This window comes from Balaenoptera ricei, chromosome 9 (genome assembly GCF_028023285.1).
Source record: "Balaenoptera ricei isolate mBalRic1 chromosome 9, mBalRic1.hap2, whole genome shotgun sequence".
Taxonomy (NCBI): Eukaryota; Metazoa; Chordata; class Mammalia; order Artiodactyla; family Balaenopteridae; genus Balaenoptera; species Balaenoptera ricei.
The window spans coordinates 381919-399247 of NC_082647.1; the positions used below are offsets into that span (position 1 = coordinate 381919).

A 17329-nucleotide genomic window follows, 5' to 3' on the forward strand; every position below is an offset into this window, starting at 1 on the left:
GGAAAACTCTGCATCTTTAACATATTTGGAACTACTGCAAACGCTGCTGCCATCAGTGCAGTAAAAGAGGAAGCCCCGCGTATGTCTTCGGGTCAGCTGCACCCCGGAAGGGCTGTCCACTAGGCTGAGGATGAGCTTCAGGAGCGTGGGAACCTTGTTCTCTTGTTCCAGCACCGAGGGAGCACTGCATACACGTTCATTAAATAAACATTGGAATGAATCTGCTACCGGACACCATTTTGAAGATGCAGCCTGGCTTTTGTGGTTTCAGCAGACATGACAGCATACGCAAGTTATGCAGCTCAGATATTTATGTCTCTAAAAAGTCTGCTTTTTCCTGTGTTCCAGATAAGGACCGTAACTAGGTTACTGGCCGTGGAGTTGGGGAAGGAGTAATTGAGAGCTATGAGGAAATAAATGATCAAATCTTAGTGTGTGTGGGCGAAAACCTGTCGCTCGCCATCTGCCTCTACAAGGGTGAGGCCACCAGCTACTGCAGTTGCTGACCTTCCACACACCCTGAAAGGAGTTCAGGGCAGAGATCAGGAATGAGGCCCTCTGTGCTCTGGGAAAACTGGCAGAACAGGTCTTCAGATAGATATATTCAGGAGACGATGTTATGAGCCCAATTTCTCGCATCTTCTCATAGCTAGAAAAGCACTGCTATCATTAACTCAGATGTCTGCCCCTCGTGGCTAGCAGCAACTTTCTGCCAAAATGTGTGCTTGACTGTACGTCCCCCCTTCACCAAAAGAACCTACAGGTACTGACTTTTACATCAGGACTGTGAATATTGGAAGACTTTCATCCCAGATGCCTTTTGTCACTGTTTTGCTCATGTGCTTAGACAGTCGCTCTCATGGTTATCAAATTGCCCCCCGACGCTCCCACGCAGGAGTGGGAAGTCCTGCTTCCAAGAGTCAAGGGTGGGAGTCAAATCATACGGATCCCACACAAAACGTTGTGGACGTGCCATGTTCATTGTAAAGATGGGTGTAAGCCTTACCTTCAGCATCATGCTGTATTCATGTTTGTTTCACATTAATGATTGAAAAGACTTAATCGTTGAGTAAAATCGATGCCTCAGATGGATGTAATGTCTTTAACCTTTGACATCAGAGGGCCCTGAGCACTGCTAGTTTCCTCAGTACGGGGAGCTTGGGCACAGCATTTATTTGTGGTGAAATATAATCTCAGCATTTTTTATGTTTTAAACAAGCATAGTTGTTTATAAAACAAATGAAAACTACGTTCCATCAAGAGACTGCTCCAGAAGTTGCACTTTGAGAAGTGACATTTATACCAAGGCCTCTGGCCAGGCTGCCTGCCTCGCCACCCGTGCGGTGGTACTGACTGGTGTCAGTGACCGCTCCAGTGCTGGCACTAGAACACTCTGGCACAGCCAGGCTGCAGGTTACAGCTTTGCGTACAGTCTAGTTCTGGTTGCTTTACTGTCATTGTATTCAGATTATAAAGCTTGCAGGTCTGTGGTGATTAAGAGAATGTAATACAGAACTTTTTCTTTGCTAGTTTTGTAGGAAATTGTGAGATTGATTTGGAGATCAAGCGATATTTTTGTAGAGCTGGTGTGCAAAGTATACAGGTAAGGTTTTTTTAAGTTTCATAGTCTTCTCAAATTCTCTGTGCTCTATTCAGAAAGAAAATCATGAAGTTTTTATTAACTCAGAATTTCTTTGAAGTTAAGTTTTTGTTTATAGGTTATACTTGAGAGAAACCTGAAGTCAGATGTTCAGGAATCACTGAGAGGATCCTGCATCCTCCTTCTTGTGTCTCTAATGGCCTGTGGAATTGTTTTCTGTTAATGTTTCGGTTTCCCATTTGAATTTAGATTCATGGTACAATGCGGGTGATCCTGGAACCACTGATTGGAGACATGCCCTTAGTGGGAGCTTTGTCTATCTTCTTCCTTAGGAAGCCAGTAAGTCAATGTTTATTTCATTCTTTTCTTCCCATTCACTGACAAGAATGTGTACATATCGAAGAATAGACAGAGTGGAGAAAAAGAGCTTAACTCACTTTATTCCCTTTGGTGCATGAATCCTGCGTGCTTTCATCTCTTTATGCCTTAACAGAGGGCTTCACATCTCTCCATAGACAACTTTTTTCCTCATTATAAAAATAATATGTTTGCTGCAGAAAATTTGAAAGCAGACCTTAGGAAGTATAGGTTGTAACTAACATTCAGCACCTATCACTGAGTATGATATATATTTACTCATTCAATCCTCATAGCTCTGTAGTTAAATACTAACACTAAGTACTTTTGCCGACCAGGATCTGAGAGTCTGATTTGTCCAAGTCACAAAACCAGGAAGTCTGGGGATCTGCACCTGGACCTGCCCTGGTCCGGCAGAGATGCTATCCTCATACTCAGCCTGAGTCACCCTGCTGCTGCCCCCCCCCGCCAACCACTGCCTGCCTCTCGGGGTGTGTTGAATGAAGCACGCAGTATGCTGTGTTTTTAAGAGTCACAAAGATTAATTTTGACTAAGTTATATTTTAACACTTGGATAAACCGTGATATTATTATTTTACATTCCATTTTTGGTTATAAGTCATCAATACTTATTATTAGCCACAAACGTAAGACAACAAAAATGTCACCTACCTAGACTCTCCCTCACTGAGACCCTTTCTCCTCGCCGAGGCCCCTCCCCTCACTGGGACTGTCCATCCCCACCTGGGTGGCTCCATTCCTACAAGGCTCCTCATCTGGGCTTCTGCAGCCTCTGCTTGGCTTCCTGCCTTGGCTCTGTCCTCAGTGGACTTCACTGCTAGGGGTCTTGCCCCGGCAGACTGACCCACCAGGGGCCGGCTCTCACTCGCAGATGGTCATCTGTCCACTGCAGTGGTAGTACCACCCCCACCCCCTCCCACATTGTCCCTTCCACCTCCCTCTTTCTCTCTCCCTCCTCTCCTAGAATGCTGCCCTTCCCAAGACACGGGCAGCCAGGTTCCCTCCTTGTCCCTGTGCCTCGTAGCACACTTCTTAATCTATGCAAGCCACAGCCATATCTGTCTCCATACAGTTCAGTAAATGTCTGATGAATGAATGGATCTGTTTCTCAGATACCTCTTCACAGTGTGCCGTTTTTGTAACCTGCGATGAGTTCTTTCTGGAGGTGTCATTAACATCATGTGTAGTGTAAAATGGGGATATTCATTTGTATAATTTGATTCAAATAATATAAATCATTGTTGCTGGTTTTTAAAATACAAGTTTATCTAGACCAAACAAGTGGTACTTTTCTGTATAAAAACATAAGAAGTAAGTGTCATCACTTTTTGTTACCGCTAAAATTATTATTCTCATTTGCTTTTTATTGCTTAAATAATTGGCTTATTTTGAACGTATCTTAACAACACAAAACATGGTAAAATTCAAAAGCTATTAGGGAACATCTGTGTTAAATTTTAATTTATTACAATTTTGAGAAATGAAGAAATCCGTAAAAGATTCAAAATTCATGGGGTTTTTTCCCCCACATACAAGTTGTTGAAAAGACTATGTTTAAAAAATTCCTTCATTAATGAATATAAAAAACTAATCCTTAGCAAGTTGATAAGTATCTTTAGTTTGCAGGGAATTTTTAACAATTTAAAGAGTTTTTTTTCAGCTCAATGTAACAAAATCCAAATCTTTAAATCTTCCTCAAAACTTTGTAATATTCTTCATTGGATCTTTCTTAGGTATACTTAGTTTAAAAATAACATTGTAGGGACTTCCCCGGTGGTCCAGTGGTTCGGACTCCGTGCTTCCACTGCAGGGGGCCCAGGTTCGGTCCCTGGTCAGGGAACTAGGATCCCACAAGCCGTGCAGCCAAAAAATAAAAAATAAAATAAAAATAACATTATAATATTAATTTCCAAATGAAATTTTAGTACTCAGAAAAGCAGGATGAGGCTGTGAAAGGTTGAGGATCACTTGTATCCTTATATGGTGAATTACAGTCACCAAGCACAGGCTTCAGAGAAAAGGGACTTTTTCAGTCGCTTTCATCTGGAAAATGTAAGAGCAGAATTCCCTGCTGGCTGCCAAGTCCTTCCTCACCCCAGTGAAAAACAGAAAGATTGGGGTTTTGACTATCCAGATGATTTAGAAGCATGGCAACCTTCAGAAGAATATGAAACTTTCGCACGTTTTTTGCTCGTTGATTTGTTTAGATTAGTTCTGATAATGTGCTACTTGTTTTTAAAAAAATAACCACAGGTGTCTGCAGTGCTGACCTCATTCAGCACAGTGGGGGCAGGGCGGATGTACTGTCCCTTTATTTCAGGTTAAGTGACAGACATGAGCGCCACACAGCCTCACTTTCCGCTCCTGTTTCTTTCTCTCCTTTGAACTGTGTGCTTTGAACAAATTACCATCTTCTCCCAGTATCCAACAGGGGATTGGTTCCAGGACTCCCACGGACCAAAATCCGTGGGTGTTCAGGTTCCTTATTAAATGGCGTAGCATTTGTACATAACCTACGCACATCCTCTCGTATCCTTTAAATCATCTCTAGATCACTTATAATACCTAGTACGGTGTAAATTCTGTGTAAATCGTTGAAAGTCCAATGTAAATAGTTGCCCTAGTGCAGCAGATTCAAGTTTTGCCTTTTGGAACTTAAGGAATTTTTTCTTTCCGAATACTTTTGATCCGTGTTTGGTTGAATCTGAGAAGGCAGAACTGGAACCCTCAGATACGGAGGCCCAACTGTGTTTCATTTCTGTAAGCCTCAGTCTCCCCATCGGTAACATGGGGAGTACACTAATACTTCCCTCAAAAGATTAGAGGTGACGATTAAATGTAAAACACTTGGTATAGCACCTGGCACTCAGTGAGTCTTCAGATGTTTAAGAAATTAAATATTTTCCTATATGTAGGGTTAGCATTCTGGTGGGGTCCTGGCAGCAGAGGTCGAGCATTGGTAAGCACAGAAGCTGGGGTTAAGGTTCTGGTACGAGCCAGGGCGACCTACTCTCTACCCTTGGACGTGTCCCAGGGGAGTGGTGGCAACCCACTCATGCTAACTTGACAGTTGTTGGGATTGCCTCTGGCATACACTCTTAAGGGTGTTTCAGAACCCTTAGGTCATTTTTAGGTCTGTCTCAGGAGTATGGATTAGAGTAGACTGGGTCAGGAGGTCCTTTCTAGAACTTCTCCAGGAGATGGTCTGGGGCTCACTCTGAACCTGTTTATCCTAAAGGGGTCCTCCCAGCTAGCAAAGGACATGCCTGCTGAGTCTTTGATCCACAGATTGAGTTTCTTCATCTATAAAATGGAAATAGCATCTTCCTTTTAGAGTGATTGTGAAAAGAAACTGAATCCTACTAGCTAGGACTCCGGCAATTGAGGTACCTTAAGCAAAGGAAGGGGGAGAAGGGGGAGCTTTATTTAAAAACAGAATGAGCATATATGGATGTCTCATGAAACTCATGCAGGGGCTGCAGTTGGGAGTCAGGAACAGGACGGAATGTGGAATGTGGACGCCGTGGCCACTGTCTCCTGTGCCTGTTCTGCCTCAGCTTCGTTCTTCTCTCACCCTGAGACCAGCCTCCTCTGGTCCTTCAGGCCACAGGCCAGAAACGCTGGCTGCCGGTGCCCCCAGGAGTGAGCCTCCCGGTCTTCCCTTGGTCCTTGCCTGCCCTATTCCAGCTGCATCAGATACAGACCCTTAACCCCGAGACCAGGAGTAGGAAGGTTGCAGCATTCGAACGAGGCTCCCAGAAACCGATTCCTGCAGCCGTGCGTGGGAGGTGGTCATGAGGGGCGAGGGAGGGCTGGGCTGGCAGGTCCATGGAGCCCACTGGACGGAAGAGGCCCAGTCTTAGGCCACACATTAAGCCACTGGGGAGTTTGTGGCTGTTTATCCCGCCAGGTGTCCTCTGCATTTCTTGGATCTGGGGTTTGATGTCTTTCATCATTTTGAAGCGTCTTGCCCCAGCACCGTTGTTGTGGTGCTCTTTCGGTGGCCCTGCCCCCTCCCTGTGACTCTGTCTTTGGAGGGTCTTGTGCAGGAGAGAGTGTTGCACCTGCCCCCAGCGATACCGGATCTCTGTGGTCAAGGCATAGAGGGTGAATTCTGTTCCTGTCCTCTGAGTGGCTGTGGTCCCTCGCCTCTGGAAGGCAGGGCTTCTGTCTTTCCTGCAGCAGCTGTGCTCTCCTCGGCCTGCCCGATTTCTGTGGATTTCACAGGGTTTACTCTGGCTCTCCTGCCCTCGGATGGCCCTGCCGCCTCAGCTCTCCATGCATTCAGGAGTGATGCTCTTCCCAGTTTTCTACATCCCAAGTGAAAGCTCGAAGTCCTAGGAGCTTTAAGACATAAGAAAAATATTCGTGACCTTTAACCACCAGCCCAAATCAGAAAATTCAGAAACTCTGGAGAAGGGTGGAGCCACCAGTCTGTTTTGTTTTGTTTTTAAATATTTATTTTCTTTTTGGCTGCATCCGGTCTTCGTTGCGGCACGCGGGCTCCTCCTTGTGCCGCGCGGACGTCTCTCTAGTTGGGGCGCACGTGCTCAATAGTTGTGGTGCGCAGGCTTAGTTGCTCTGCTGCATGTGGGATCTTAGTTCCCTGGCCAGGGATCGAACCCGCGTCCCCTGCATTGGAAGACGGATTCTTAACCACTGGACCACCAGGGAAGTCTCCACCAGTCCGTTTTTAACAGACTTCCTGTGTAGGACGCCTGGCGTGTTGTCAGTGCTGAAATGAGCAGTGGCTGTCGCCGACTCTCCTGCAACCCACAGATGGCACGGAGGGCAGAGGGCAGCCGACTGAGGTTCCCGTGAACACATGCTGCGCTGGTGGGGTTGCAGTTGCAACGTGCCCACCTTACTCACTGTTCCTCGGCAGCCCAAAGAGCTGATTTCCTGTCCTTTGGGAGCACGTCTCACTGGTTCTTCAGTTTCCCGAAAGGAGATCTCAGTCATCCAGACTTGGCACTAATTTTAGTTGCTTTCCCAAAGCGCTGCCTGGATCTGCCCCGCCCTCACACCTGTCCACCTGCTCACACACTCACTCTCGTCCTCCCGCACACAGTCACTCACACTCCTCTCTCACCCCCTCAGCTTGGCTCTTCTGTCCCCTGGCCTCCCTGTGTTCAGGGACAGGCCAGCTCCCCCTTCAGGGCCTTGAACGCGGAGGCCCTTCCCCTGGGGCCTTCTTTCTTGCATTCAGATCTCTTCTTTTCAAGCTCACCTGAGTCTGTCCTTCCATGAATTCTGCCCCTGGCTCGCAGGCATTTTGTTTCTCTGAATTTGGGTAGCATCCAGGTACATCTTACCATTTTGCCAAGGGTCCTGCGAGTCGGCCCTCTGTCACCTGAGCGTTTGTACTCTAGTTATAATCCCCTCCGGGTGACTGCCCTTTGGGAGGGCCTGTGAGTGCTTCTTTACTCCTGGTTCAGCAGGGTGCCCCAGACCTGGAGTCAGCCATTTCTTCAAAATCCCCTGTTCCTTTTAGTGGAAAACGCGTTTAGAGATCGTAGTCAGGGTGCTAGGGAGTCCTAGGGAGGTTAGTGTCTCAGGACTTTATTAAAGTTGTTGCTTTTGAGTTTTGCTCTGTCCGAAAGAATCTTGACCCTTCCAGTTCATGTTTATAACCACCTACTGCCCAGCTTTGTCACTCCAGCTCTATGGGTAATAGAGGTCATGCAGTTTCACTTGGCATCTTCTACAACATAGAGCACAAGTAATTTCATTATGTGCAGTATCCGTCTTGACAGGAAAAGCAGTGTTTCCAATCAGTACTTTTTACCTGTCCACATCCGTTTAATAGAATCTCAGCCAACTATATAGGAATTATTCTAAGATAAATACCCACTAGAAAAATGAGCAATAAAATACAGGTGTTGAATGAATGAATGGAACATGTCCCACTAGTATGAGGAATATGCAGACTGAAACAGCAATAAAGTACCATTCTTTAACTGCTGGATAGACTGATTTTTAATATAGGTGTAAAATATTTTTAACAGGTTGTAAAGAAAGGACATTTTATACAGTTCTGATGGGAATGTAAGTTTGTACAATATTAGGGCAATTATGTAGCATCTATCAACATAAAAAATGAACGTGTATCTTTGACCAGAATTTCCACTTTTTGAATGCTAGTCTCCATGTGTATGTAACAACACGTGTGTACAAAGATATTCACTGATTCATTACTTACAATAAAAGAGAAATTGTAAATATTCTAAGTGCTCGTCAATAGGAGGATGGGTATATAAATAATTATGATTTTACTGGAGTAAATTTTGACATCAAAAGAACAAAACAAGAACAGGCAAGGTATCTATACCAACAAGGGACAACGACCTTGATGTTTTACAAAGTGAAAAACAAGGTATAGGACAGTAGTATGTACTAACCCATTTCATTTATAAAGAAACAAACCTGCATGATTTGATGTGATAATTGGAAATAATTTGCATACTTAATATTTTTGCCCTTTTTTTAAAACAGCTTTTAGAAATTAATTGGACAGGACTGACTAATCTTCTCGATATCCCCGGATTGAAGTAAGTACTCTGTCACGTCCTGTGGGTAGCTTGCTGGTGGTGTCACGTGCGTTTCCAGTGTCGCGAAGACGACACAGGTGTTTGAGAGCTATGTCTTCCGAGCAGAGCCCATGCTTTCTGGGCGGGCTCTCTTGGGCTCTGGTGTCGCCGGCCCATCTGAGGCTCTGGGTCAGAGCCGCATGAGAGCCCTGTTAGGACTAGATGGAGCCTTTTCATTAGTCATGAGGTGTCTTTCCAGTTTTGGTGTTTTAATATCCCAGAAAATTGAAGAAAACTTTAAAAAGTTTTCAAGCTTATAGGTTTCAAAGCTAGCCCTTCCTGGAATCTTTTCAAGCTGTGCTGCGCCTTCCCTTTGTGCCTTCTGTGCCTTGACCCCCTCCTCCCTGGAGGCGTAGGCGTCAGCCCTGGACCTGGGAGCTGCGTCGTGTGGCTGGGAGGCCCTTGTTGTTCCGTGTCCTCTAGTGTCTAAAACACGAGGAAACCTTCCGCCACGAGCATGGGAAGCCCTTCAGGGCGTGTCCCGCCTGTGGGAGAAGGGAGGCTTCCTGGTCGCGCCACAGTCCCTCTGTCCTCCGAGGTGGAAGGTGGTGGCGGCAGACCTGTTAGCCACCACTGAGCAGGAAGGGCTGAGGCTGCAGCCGCCAAGCCTGCTTCTGCTGATTTCACTGTTGCATTTGAAGGTTAAAGTGTGTTGCTTGTTGGTTAAAGTTACACATGTTCCTAGTGGACACTGCTAATCTGTGGGGGGGTTTTCCCCCTAAAATGGCTTAAAAATTGAATTATGAAAGCCTTGGTTTCAATCTCTTTTTTCTCTTCCCGTGTATTTGTTTATGCCCTTGAAATGGCCATTAGGAAGAATTTTATTTTGTTTCATTATCAGGGAAAAATCAAGACTACACTGAGGCATAGTCATAACAATAAAAGTCTTTTTTAGGTGCTGTGGTTTATTGGATATAGAAAAATACTGTTATCTTTAAAAGATTTTTGGAACGAAAGGACAACTTTAAAAGAGTTTTGTTGAAGTGTTGATTAGGATTCTTGCTTGCAACAACAAACCCAACTTACCTGGTCTTCATTAAGTGAGTAAATAATTGAGTAAACAAATACTGTTTTTTTTTTTTTTTTAAATTGGAGTATAGTTGATCTACAATGTTGTTAGTTTCAGTTGTACAGCACAGTGATTCAGTTAAACATATACATGTATTCACTCTTTTTTTTTTTTTTAATTTTTATTTATTTATTTATTTATTTATGGCTGTGTTGGGTCTTCGTTTCTGTGCGAGGGCTTTCTGTAGTTGTGGCAAGCGGGGGCCACTCTTCATCGCCGTGCACGGGCCTCTCACTGTCGCGGCCTCTCTTGTTGCGGAGCACAGGCTCCAGATGCACAGGCTCAGTAATCGTGGCTCACGGACCTAGTTGCTCTGCGGCATGTGGGATCTTCCCAGACCAGGGCTCGAACCCGTGTCCCCTGCATTGGCAGGCAGATGCTCAACCACTGCGCCACCAGGGAAGCCCCAAATACTGTTTTTTAGAGACAGTCTATTCACTCGTCCGACACATGGGTACGGAGTGCCTGCTGTGAGTGCCCGCTGTGGCCGTGAGCAGAGTGGAGCCTGCACCCTCGGCTGGTGTCGCCGAGAGGCCTGCGGCCCTGTCGGGTAGCCAGGCACAGCCAGGTGCTGGCATCCACAGGACGGCTCCTGACTCTGCTTTTCTGTGCGTGGCTTTGTTGCCAGGCAGGCTCTTTCTGTGCAGTAGCCGCTTCTAGCTTCTATTCCACACGCTCAGCAGCCTCAGTCGGAAAAAGAACCTTTTCCCGCGAGTTCCAGCAAAAGTTCTAGGGTTGACTTCTGTTTGTCTGCCTGTCCTTGGGCAGACTCTCCTGGTTCTGAGGGTCAGGTTGGGCCTCGTGCCCACGCAGAGAGGAGGCAGAGAAGTGCTTCAAGAAGCTCCAGTGAAGGGGGGGCGGGGGGGGCCCCCAAGGAAGGGCTCCAGAATTCGGAGGAGAGGGTGCTGCTTAGCTGGCAAAAACGACAAATCCCTGCTGTCGTTTAGTGTAGAGGAGTGTGGTCTGCTTTCCTGCCCTCTGCGTCGTGGGAGGGGTTTGTCGAGCATCCGCCCTGCGGGCCGTGGTGTGCTGGCTCCCTGTAGAGAGCCCGAGGGCGGGGCCTGCCGCGGGAGCCTGCAGCGCGGCCCGGGTCAGTCCCAGGGCTTTCAGTTGGAAGGGAGAAACGCATGCGCACTCGCTCGAGGCGCGCATACAAGTACAGCGCCATTTCATTGCGTGATTTTGTATGAAGGCAGGCTCTATTTGTATAGCAATAGCTTCCGGCTGTTGTTTTAGATATGGGTTTTCATATATACGATATATAAAACCTATTCTTCTATATTCATTATGTATAGGATTGCATTTATCATTAAAAGTATCAAAATAAACTCATATAAGAAATACAGACGGAAATAGACACACACCATTCAAAAATGAGACTGTGGTATAAAAGGGATATGGTAAAATACCCCTTTTAAATTATATATATTTATATATGATACATAATTATGTAAATTTTATGTGATACAATATACGCATATCTACTTAACATAAAACTTGGGCTACTGTTTCTCAAAGATTTTGTCAAACAACTCACAGCTGTGGCAAGCCTTGTCTTATAAAAATAAATATTTAATAACTTTGAACCTAACATAATGAAATCTTGCCCCAAGCTTTACAAAATGAACATCTACATGCTCTATCCATTGACTACAAAACAGAATCCAGGGTATTATAAAGTAGCAGTGATGCCTGAATCACTTTACCACAAATTTTAGCTATCCTTAACATTTTTCAATGAAGACCAATAAACTGAGTGTTGAAGGGATGAGGGTTGTGACAGAAACAGAAGTAGGGTGATGAGCAGGGTCGGTTCCAAAGGACCAGGAGGGTGGGACACAGTGGAAGCTGCTGTGTGCTGAGCCCGGCGTAGTCAGGACGAGCGGAGTGGCTCAGGGGATGCCCAGCCCCACTTGGGAGCCTGCGGGTGGGGCTGCCGAGCTGAGCCTGGTGCTGGCACCACCGTAGGCGTCAGAGAGAGGTGAGACGGTGGCCGACCACCGTAGCAGCTACGGGATTCTTGAAACGTTTATGTCATCAGTGAGGGGTCTGCTGTTTCAACAGATTTTTCAGTATAAACAAAACTGGTACTTCTGCAGGGAAATGCCTGAAGTAAGACTATGCTTGGTATTAATGCTTTGAAGGACCATCTCATCCTCTGCGTGGTGAACACTGATCCAGTGTCTACGGCTTAGACCCTCTGAGTCCCCCTGGACTGTTAGCGCCCAAGTAACTGGCCTCTTCAGCAGTGAAGTGTGGAGCTGTCTGTGGGTGTGTGGTTTGTCTGCCCATGTCGGGCTGAAAGGCGCTGCGCTGAGGTTCCGCATCTTGGCCTTGCATTTGGACCCCCAACCTGCAGTGAGGCTCAGTTATCACTCAGTGAATGACGGCACTTTCACTGTGTCCCAGTGGATGTTCCGTGTGTAGTTACTTTACATCTGCGTGTTCATAATGTTAACATCTGAGAAGTACTGGCAAGAAGTAAGGTTCTTTTAAAACTTTGCACTTCTGGCTAAAGGTGTTCTTCTATAGCAATGAAACTTGGTTTACGTATGCCTCAAAAGTGCTGTCACACATACGTTGCTTGATTCTCACATTTACACCAAAGAACAGACAAAAAGCATATTGAAAGCACATTTGCTTCTTTAGCCTCCACAGTTTTATTCTTGCTACTGAGATCTCTGTGCAGTGGTGTATAGTCTTTCAAATTGATTACAGTATTCAGTACCCAAATAAAGTGTGAAGAAAGAATGAACTGTAAATTCCTTTGCTTCGTTGGGACCTCTGCATATATAACAGGAAAGATAAATTTAATGTAATAAACATGGAATGAGTAAATAAATGGATGCTTGTTTTGGTATTCTCTGTACTTTTATGGGTGTTTGAAATAGTTTATGTTAAAAAAAAGAAATTTATTTAAATGTATCTTACTTATTCAATATTAAATCAATGATAAAGTTATGTGGAAATGTATGAGATGTTATTTAGGACATTGTGAAATATAGCCAGAATAGTATCTTGTGTTCTCAGAATAAACCCCACATAATCGTCACTGTAGCAGTACTGCATCTAAAGTATTAAACTGCTGGCTGTAAATACTGTGTTAGAGGGATTAGCTCCACGCTGTCAGTGGGATGTTGTGTCATGTCTATGCTAAGTTCACTGTTAACAGGCGATAACTAGTACTGAAGTGTCTGAGAGTTGGTTTGTTTGTTTTTTACCTCCCACCTAACAGTGGTTTGTCAGATACTATCATTTTGGACATAATATCAAACTACCTGGTGCTTCCCAACCGAATCACGGTTCCTCTCGTCAGCGAAGTTCAAATAGCACAGTTGCGGTTTCCTATACCAAAGGTAAGCATCCGTTCATTAACACTTACAGACAGACTGGAGGAACTCTTCTCATACTTGGGTGTTGTGACTTCTTGTATTTCTCCTAACAGCAGCCTTGCCACGTGGATCTTGATGCAGTAAAGGTGGTCTGTCCTGCCCTGTTCCTTAGGAGATTGGCTAAGGGGCATCTGGCCGAAAACTTTCAGAGACTTGAGGACAGTTCTTAAACCTCAGCTGTGAACCTCAGAGCTGCTCATAGGGATTTAATTCTGCAGATGTCATTACAGGTTGTAAAGGACAGCTATGATAACTTATTTATTGCCTCAGAAAGCACTTCCTATTTGTATGTATCAAGATGTAACAGTTCAGCGTAAGCTGGGAACTGTACAAGCCTCCCCTCAGATATGACAGAGTGGGCATCTTTGGGGTCACTCAGGGAGGGATGTGGCAGGTGCGTCGTTAGTGTTACAGCTGCCCTGGGTGGGATGGAAGGGCACGGCCGGGGCTGAGCCACAGCCCTGCGGTTAGGCAGCGGCTTCACTTCGGGAGCGTATTCCTTGGTGTGTCTGGGCTGCAGTTTCTTCATCTGTAAGTTGGGGTGATGCCCTGCACACAGAGGCGCGTCACACGTGTTGGGGTCGCCTTCATTTGAGTAAAGTAAACAACCTCAGCCTGAGACTGTGAGAGCCTGCTGGCCAAGGACGTGGAATCCTCTGCTGGGCACAGAGCTGGAAGGTTGGCCCCAGTTAGCAAGGGCTTCTCCCCACCCGTCTGGTCTGACCGACCTTGAGCTCCAGAAGTGGAGTGGGCAGCCTGTCACATGGTGTCTGGTCCTAGTTCAGTGTTTGTTTCCTGAAGTAGAAGTGGCCAGCCTTTCCCCACTGCCCGTTACTCTTTCTAGGTAAATTCGATCTCAGTAACAGTGCACAAACCAACAAAAGTGCATGAGCATTCCTGTATTTTTTCAAGTAACAACACCCCAGTCATTCATGCCCAAATCAGTTACATTGTTGGCATTCAGCAGATGTGATGGGACACCACGTATGAGACAGGGATGTCTTTTTTGTTAACTTAGGATTCTCATCTTTGGAAACCCAGGCCTGCCTTTCCACATAGAAATCCCCGTGCTCCTAGGCCATTAGGCTTTGTATTCTCTGAGTACAGGTGACCATCTAAGCCTGCCCGGATCCAGCCTCCCTGCTGCTCAGATTTGTTTGTTGCCACATTATCTAAGCTTTAGACCTGTGAAAATATAAGCAGGGGATTTTGTTTTGTTACGGTTTTAAAAGCGTATTTATCTGTAAAAATGTCTATCTTTCTATGCTGATTGGTTCAGAAATATTACCTGGTAATTTTTTAAAAAGTGTTTTGTGGTGTAGAATGCTACCCTCCAAAAGGTAACTTTACAGGTTGTGTTTGCTTTGAAAGAAATATGAGTGGAGGTTTTTAATTTTATCAATTAAACAACATTTTTGGAAAAGATAACTATGTTAAGTCTGTGAGTCATATGCATCTCAGATTTTCAGTTTCCTATGCATAAAATAGGTTTAATGACAGTATTTCATAGGATTGTTGTAAAAATTCAGTGATGTAATTGGAAAGTAATTGCATATCAAGGACTTAGGAACAGTCTCGTGCATCCTGTAGTGCCTGTTATCACTGCAGTTACCACTAGTGTTACTACTACCGAAACACAGGACTGTTCGGTGACCCATGAGGCCCTGTGCCATCTGACCTCCTGCCGTCCTGCCCTGCCCAAGTTGGGCTCCTGGGGTCCCTGGGGCACAGTGCCGCTCTGGGACCCCGCGTCCCAGGAGAAGTCTGCAGGAGGTGGTGGCTCACGCCAGCTGCTCCTGTCTCTGGCTCCGGTCAGACCCCTGGGACCCCGCGTCCCAGGAGAAGTCTGCAGGAGGTGGTGGCTCACGCCAGCTGCTCCTGACTCTGGCTCCAGTCAGACCCCTGGGACCCCGTCGCGCTCCTCCTGAGCGTCGCGTGTTTGCCTTTGTTGCTCAGGGAGGAGGAGCTGCCTGGTCCCTGGGCACAGGCTTCACCCCGTGCCTGTCGGGTGAGCCAGCGAGCAGTCTGCTCTGTCTTCCTTCTTTCCAGGGTGTCCTGAGGATACACTTTATTGAAGCTCAGGATCTTCAGGGAAAAGACACCTACCTTAAGGGACTTGTCAAGGGGAAGTCAGACCCCTATGGAGTGATTCGAGTTGGCAACCAAATCTTCCAAAGCAAGGTCATCAAGGAGAACCTCAGTCCAAAGTGGAACGAGGTGTACGAGGTGAGGGAGTGGGTGCTGCTGCCGTCCCCCCCTCCACGTTCCTGTTCCACTCCTGCTGCGGGGTCGTGGTGTGCTTAGTTCAGGGTAACCTCAATTCTCTGCTTGCATTTTCCATTTTTAAAACCATTGTACCTTGTATCCCTACCTCACACAAAATTTTAAACCTTAATCGCATCAAGCTATCACGGTAAATAATTAGCCTTTAATACACATAAACGTATTCCAAAATGAGGTTGATTATTTACTGTTTTGTAAATTTTCATTTAATACATCTGGACATCTCTACATGTCAATAAATATAGCCGTTCACTTGAGTAGGTACCATCATGTTTTTACTCAGAGAGATCTTGGCTTTTGGGTTCATTGTAACCAGTGCTGTATGAGTGCCGTGGGTTTTCTGCATTTGGCCAAGTTTTCCCCAGATTACGCTCCTCAGAGTGGAATTGCTGCATCACAAGGTACGCGGTTTGGAAAGAACTGAGAAGTGGTGCAGCTTATACCCCATCAGCTTCCCGTCCTCCCAGCCCGGTCTGTTGCCACATCTCTCAATCTCGGAGTGGTGGTGAGTGGGGCGCTTGCGGCCACCCTGCAGCCAGCACTGACCGGGGCCGCTGCCGGAGTGGAGAGACATCCAAGCTTGTGGCCCCCGGTAACTGGGAACAAACGCAGCGGCCCGTGGCCGTGTGCGCGGATATTTCACAGGGACCCTGCCATCCAGAAGTCTGTCGGGTCCGACAGTGGGGACCTCAGTGCTGTGCAGCTGCTACCGCTGACTGCAGTCACGTACTCAGTAGACACGATACTGGTGACTGTGAGATAACTGTGAGCTGTTACCTTTCAGGCTCTGGTCTATGAACACCCCGGACAGGAATTAGAGATCGAGCTCTTTGACGAAGACCCAGACAAGGACGATTTCCTCGGAAGGTAAATCCTTCATGACTGAGGAGAGCGTAGACTCTTTTTCTTTGATAATCAGTGTTAAACGTGTAATATAACTTCAAAAACAGAATTATGTACATGTTATGTGTATTTTAAAATGGCTCTTAGATGTAGCGTTGCTTCACCTTAGACTTCTTAAAACACGTTTTGTTCCTAAAACATTTCACATTTAAGTAAGAAAAGGAAAGCTGCTAGATCTGTATCCATCATAGCAGCCACATGTTGCTATTTAAGTTAAATTGATTAAAGTTAAACAAAATTTAAAATTCACTTTCTTAGTTGTGCTGCCCCATTTTAAGTGCTCAGTAGCCACGCATGGCCCCAAATCCAGCCCAGCTCTCCAGCCTTTACACCACGCAGGCAGGTGTGCTCTAGGTTATAGATACAGGTTTTTTAACTTTTGATTTGTTATTGGGTTATGGGGGGCGGGGAATAGATAGTAATTTATATTGTGCCTGTATACTGGAAAAGCAAATATTGACTTGTTTGCTTAAATTGAACAACCTGTACAGCTGAAAAAAATATCAAAAAACACACTTTAGCCTCATCTTTATTATTTAACTGAATTTCTTGTGGCATAAAAGATATAAGGATAGATGACATTGGACAGGTCTGGCTTCATCAAGAATGGCTTGTGTGTTAGGCTGTGACCTCAGAATTCATTCATGAGACAGTTTAATGAGGAGCAACCGCAAGATTTCAAGCAAGGCAGTGAACAGATCAGACTTGCATTCCAGTAAAGCCACTGTTAGGTTAGGTTATCAGGGATTGAGACTGGGGACCGGCCGGCCTTCAGGAGGCTGTTGGAATAGATCAGGAGAGAGATGTCGGGTCTGACCTGGGGCAGAGCTCGGGGGCAGAGAGGAGGGGTGGCTGCAGAAGAAGGGGGTGTCATCGTCCCGTCCTGGTCGTCTCTGGCTCGGGGGCCGGCTCCATGCTCCCAGCAGTGCAGGATTATTGGGGGAAATGGAACGGACCGTCGGGGGTGTGCCGAGCACAAGGCAGAGGCCTCTGCGGCCACAGAGACGCTGGTCAGAGCTGAGGAGCGAGGCTGGGAAGGCAGTCAAGGCCTAATTGAGCCCACGGGGGGCTGAGCCGGAGCAGTGGGCAGCAGCTCAGGGAGAGCGCGTCAGAC

General features: G+C 46.1%; 1 protein-coding gene across 4 annotated transcripts in view; it reads left to right on the top strand.

Moving 5' to 3' along the window:
* The window catches only part of ESYT2 (extended synaptotagmin 2), a 75196-nt gene that overhangs the window by 33466 nt on the left and 24401 nt on the right, over positions 1-17329 (top strand). For all 4 annotated transcript variants that reach the window (XM_059932930.1, XM_059932931.1, XM_059932927.1 and 1 more), the window contains exons 5-10: positions 1531-1603; positions 1850-1939; positions 8474-8529; positions 12873-12993; positions 15079-15255; positions 16097-16179. In XM_059932930.1, the coding sequence (XP_059788913.1) occupies positions 1531-1603; positions 1850-1939; positions 8474-8529; positions 12873-12993; positions 15079-15255; positions 16097-16179 (600 nt within the window). The remainder of the gene's footprint in view (positions 1-1530; positions 1604-1849; positions 1940-8473; positions 8530-12872; positions 12994-15078; positions 15256-16096; positions 16180-17329) is intronic.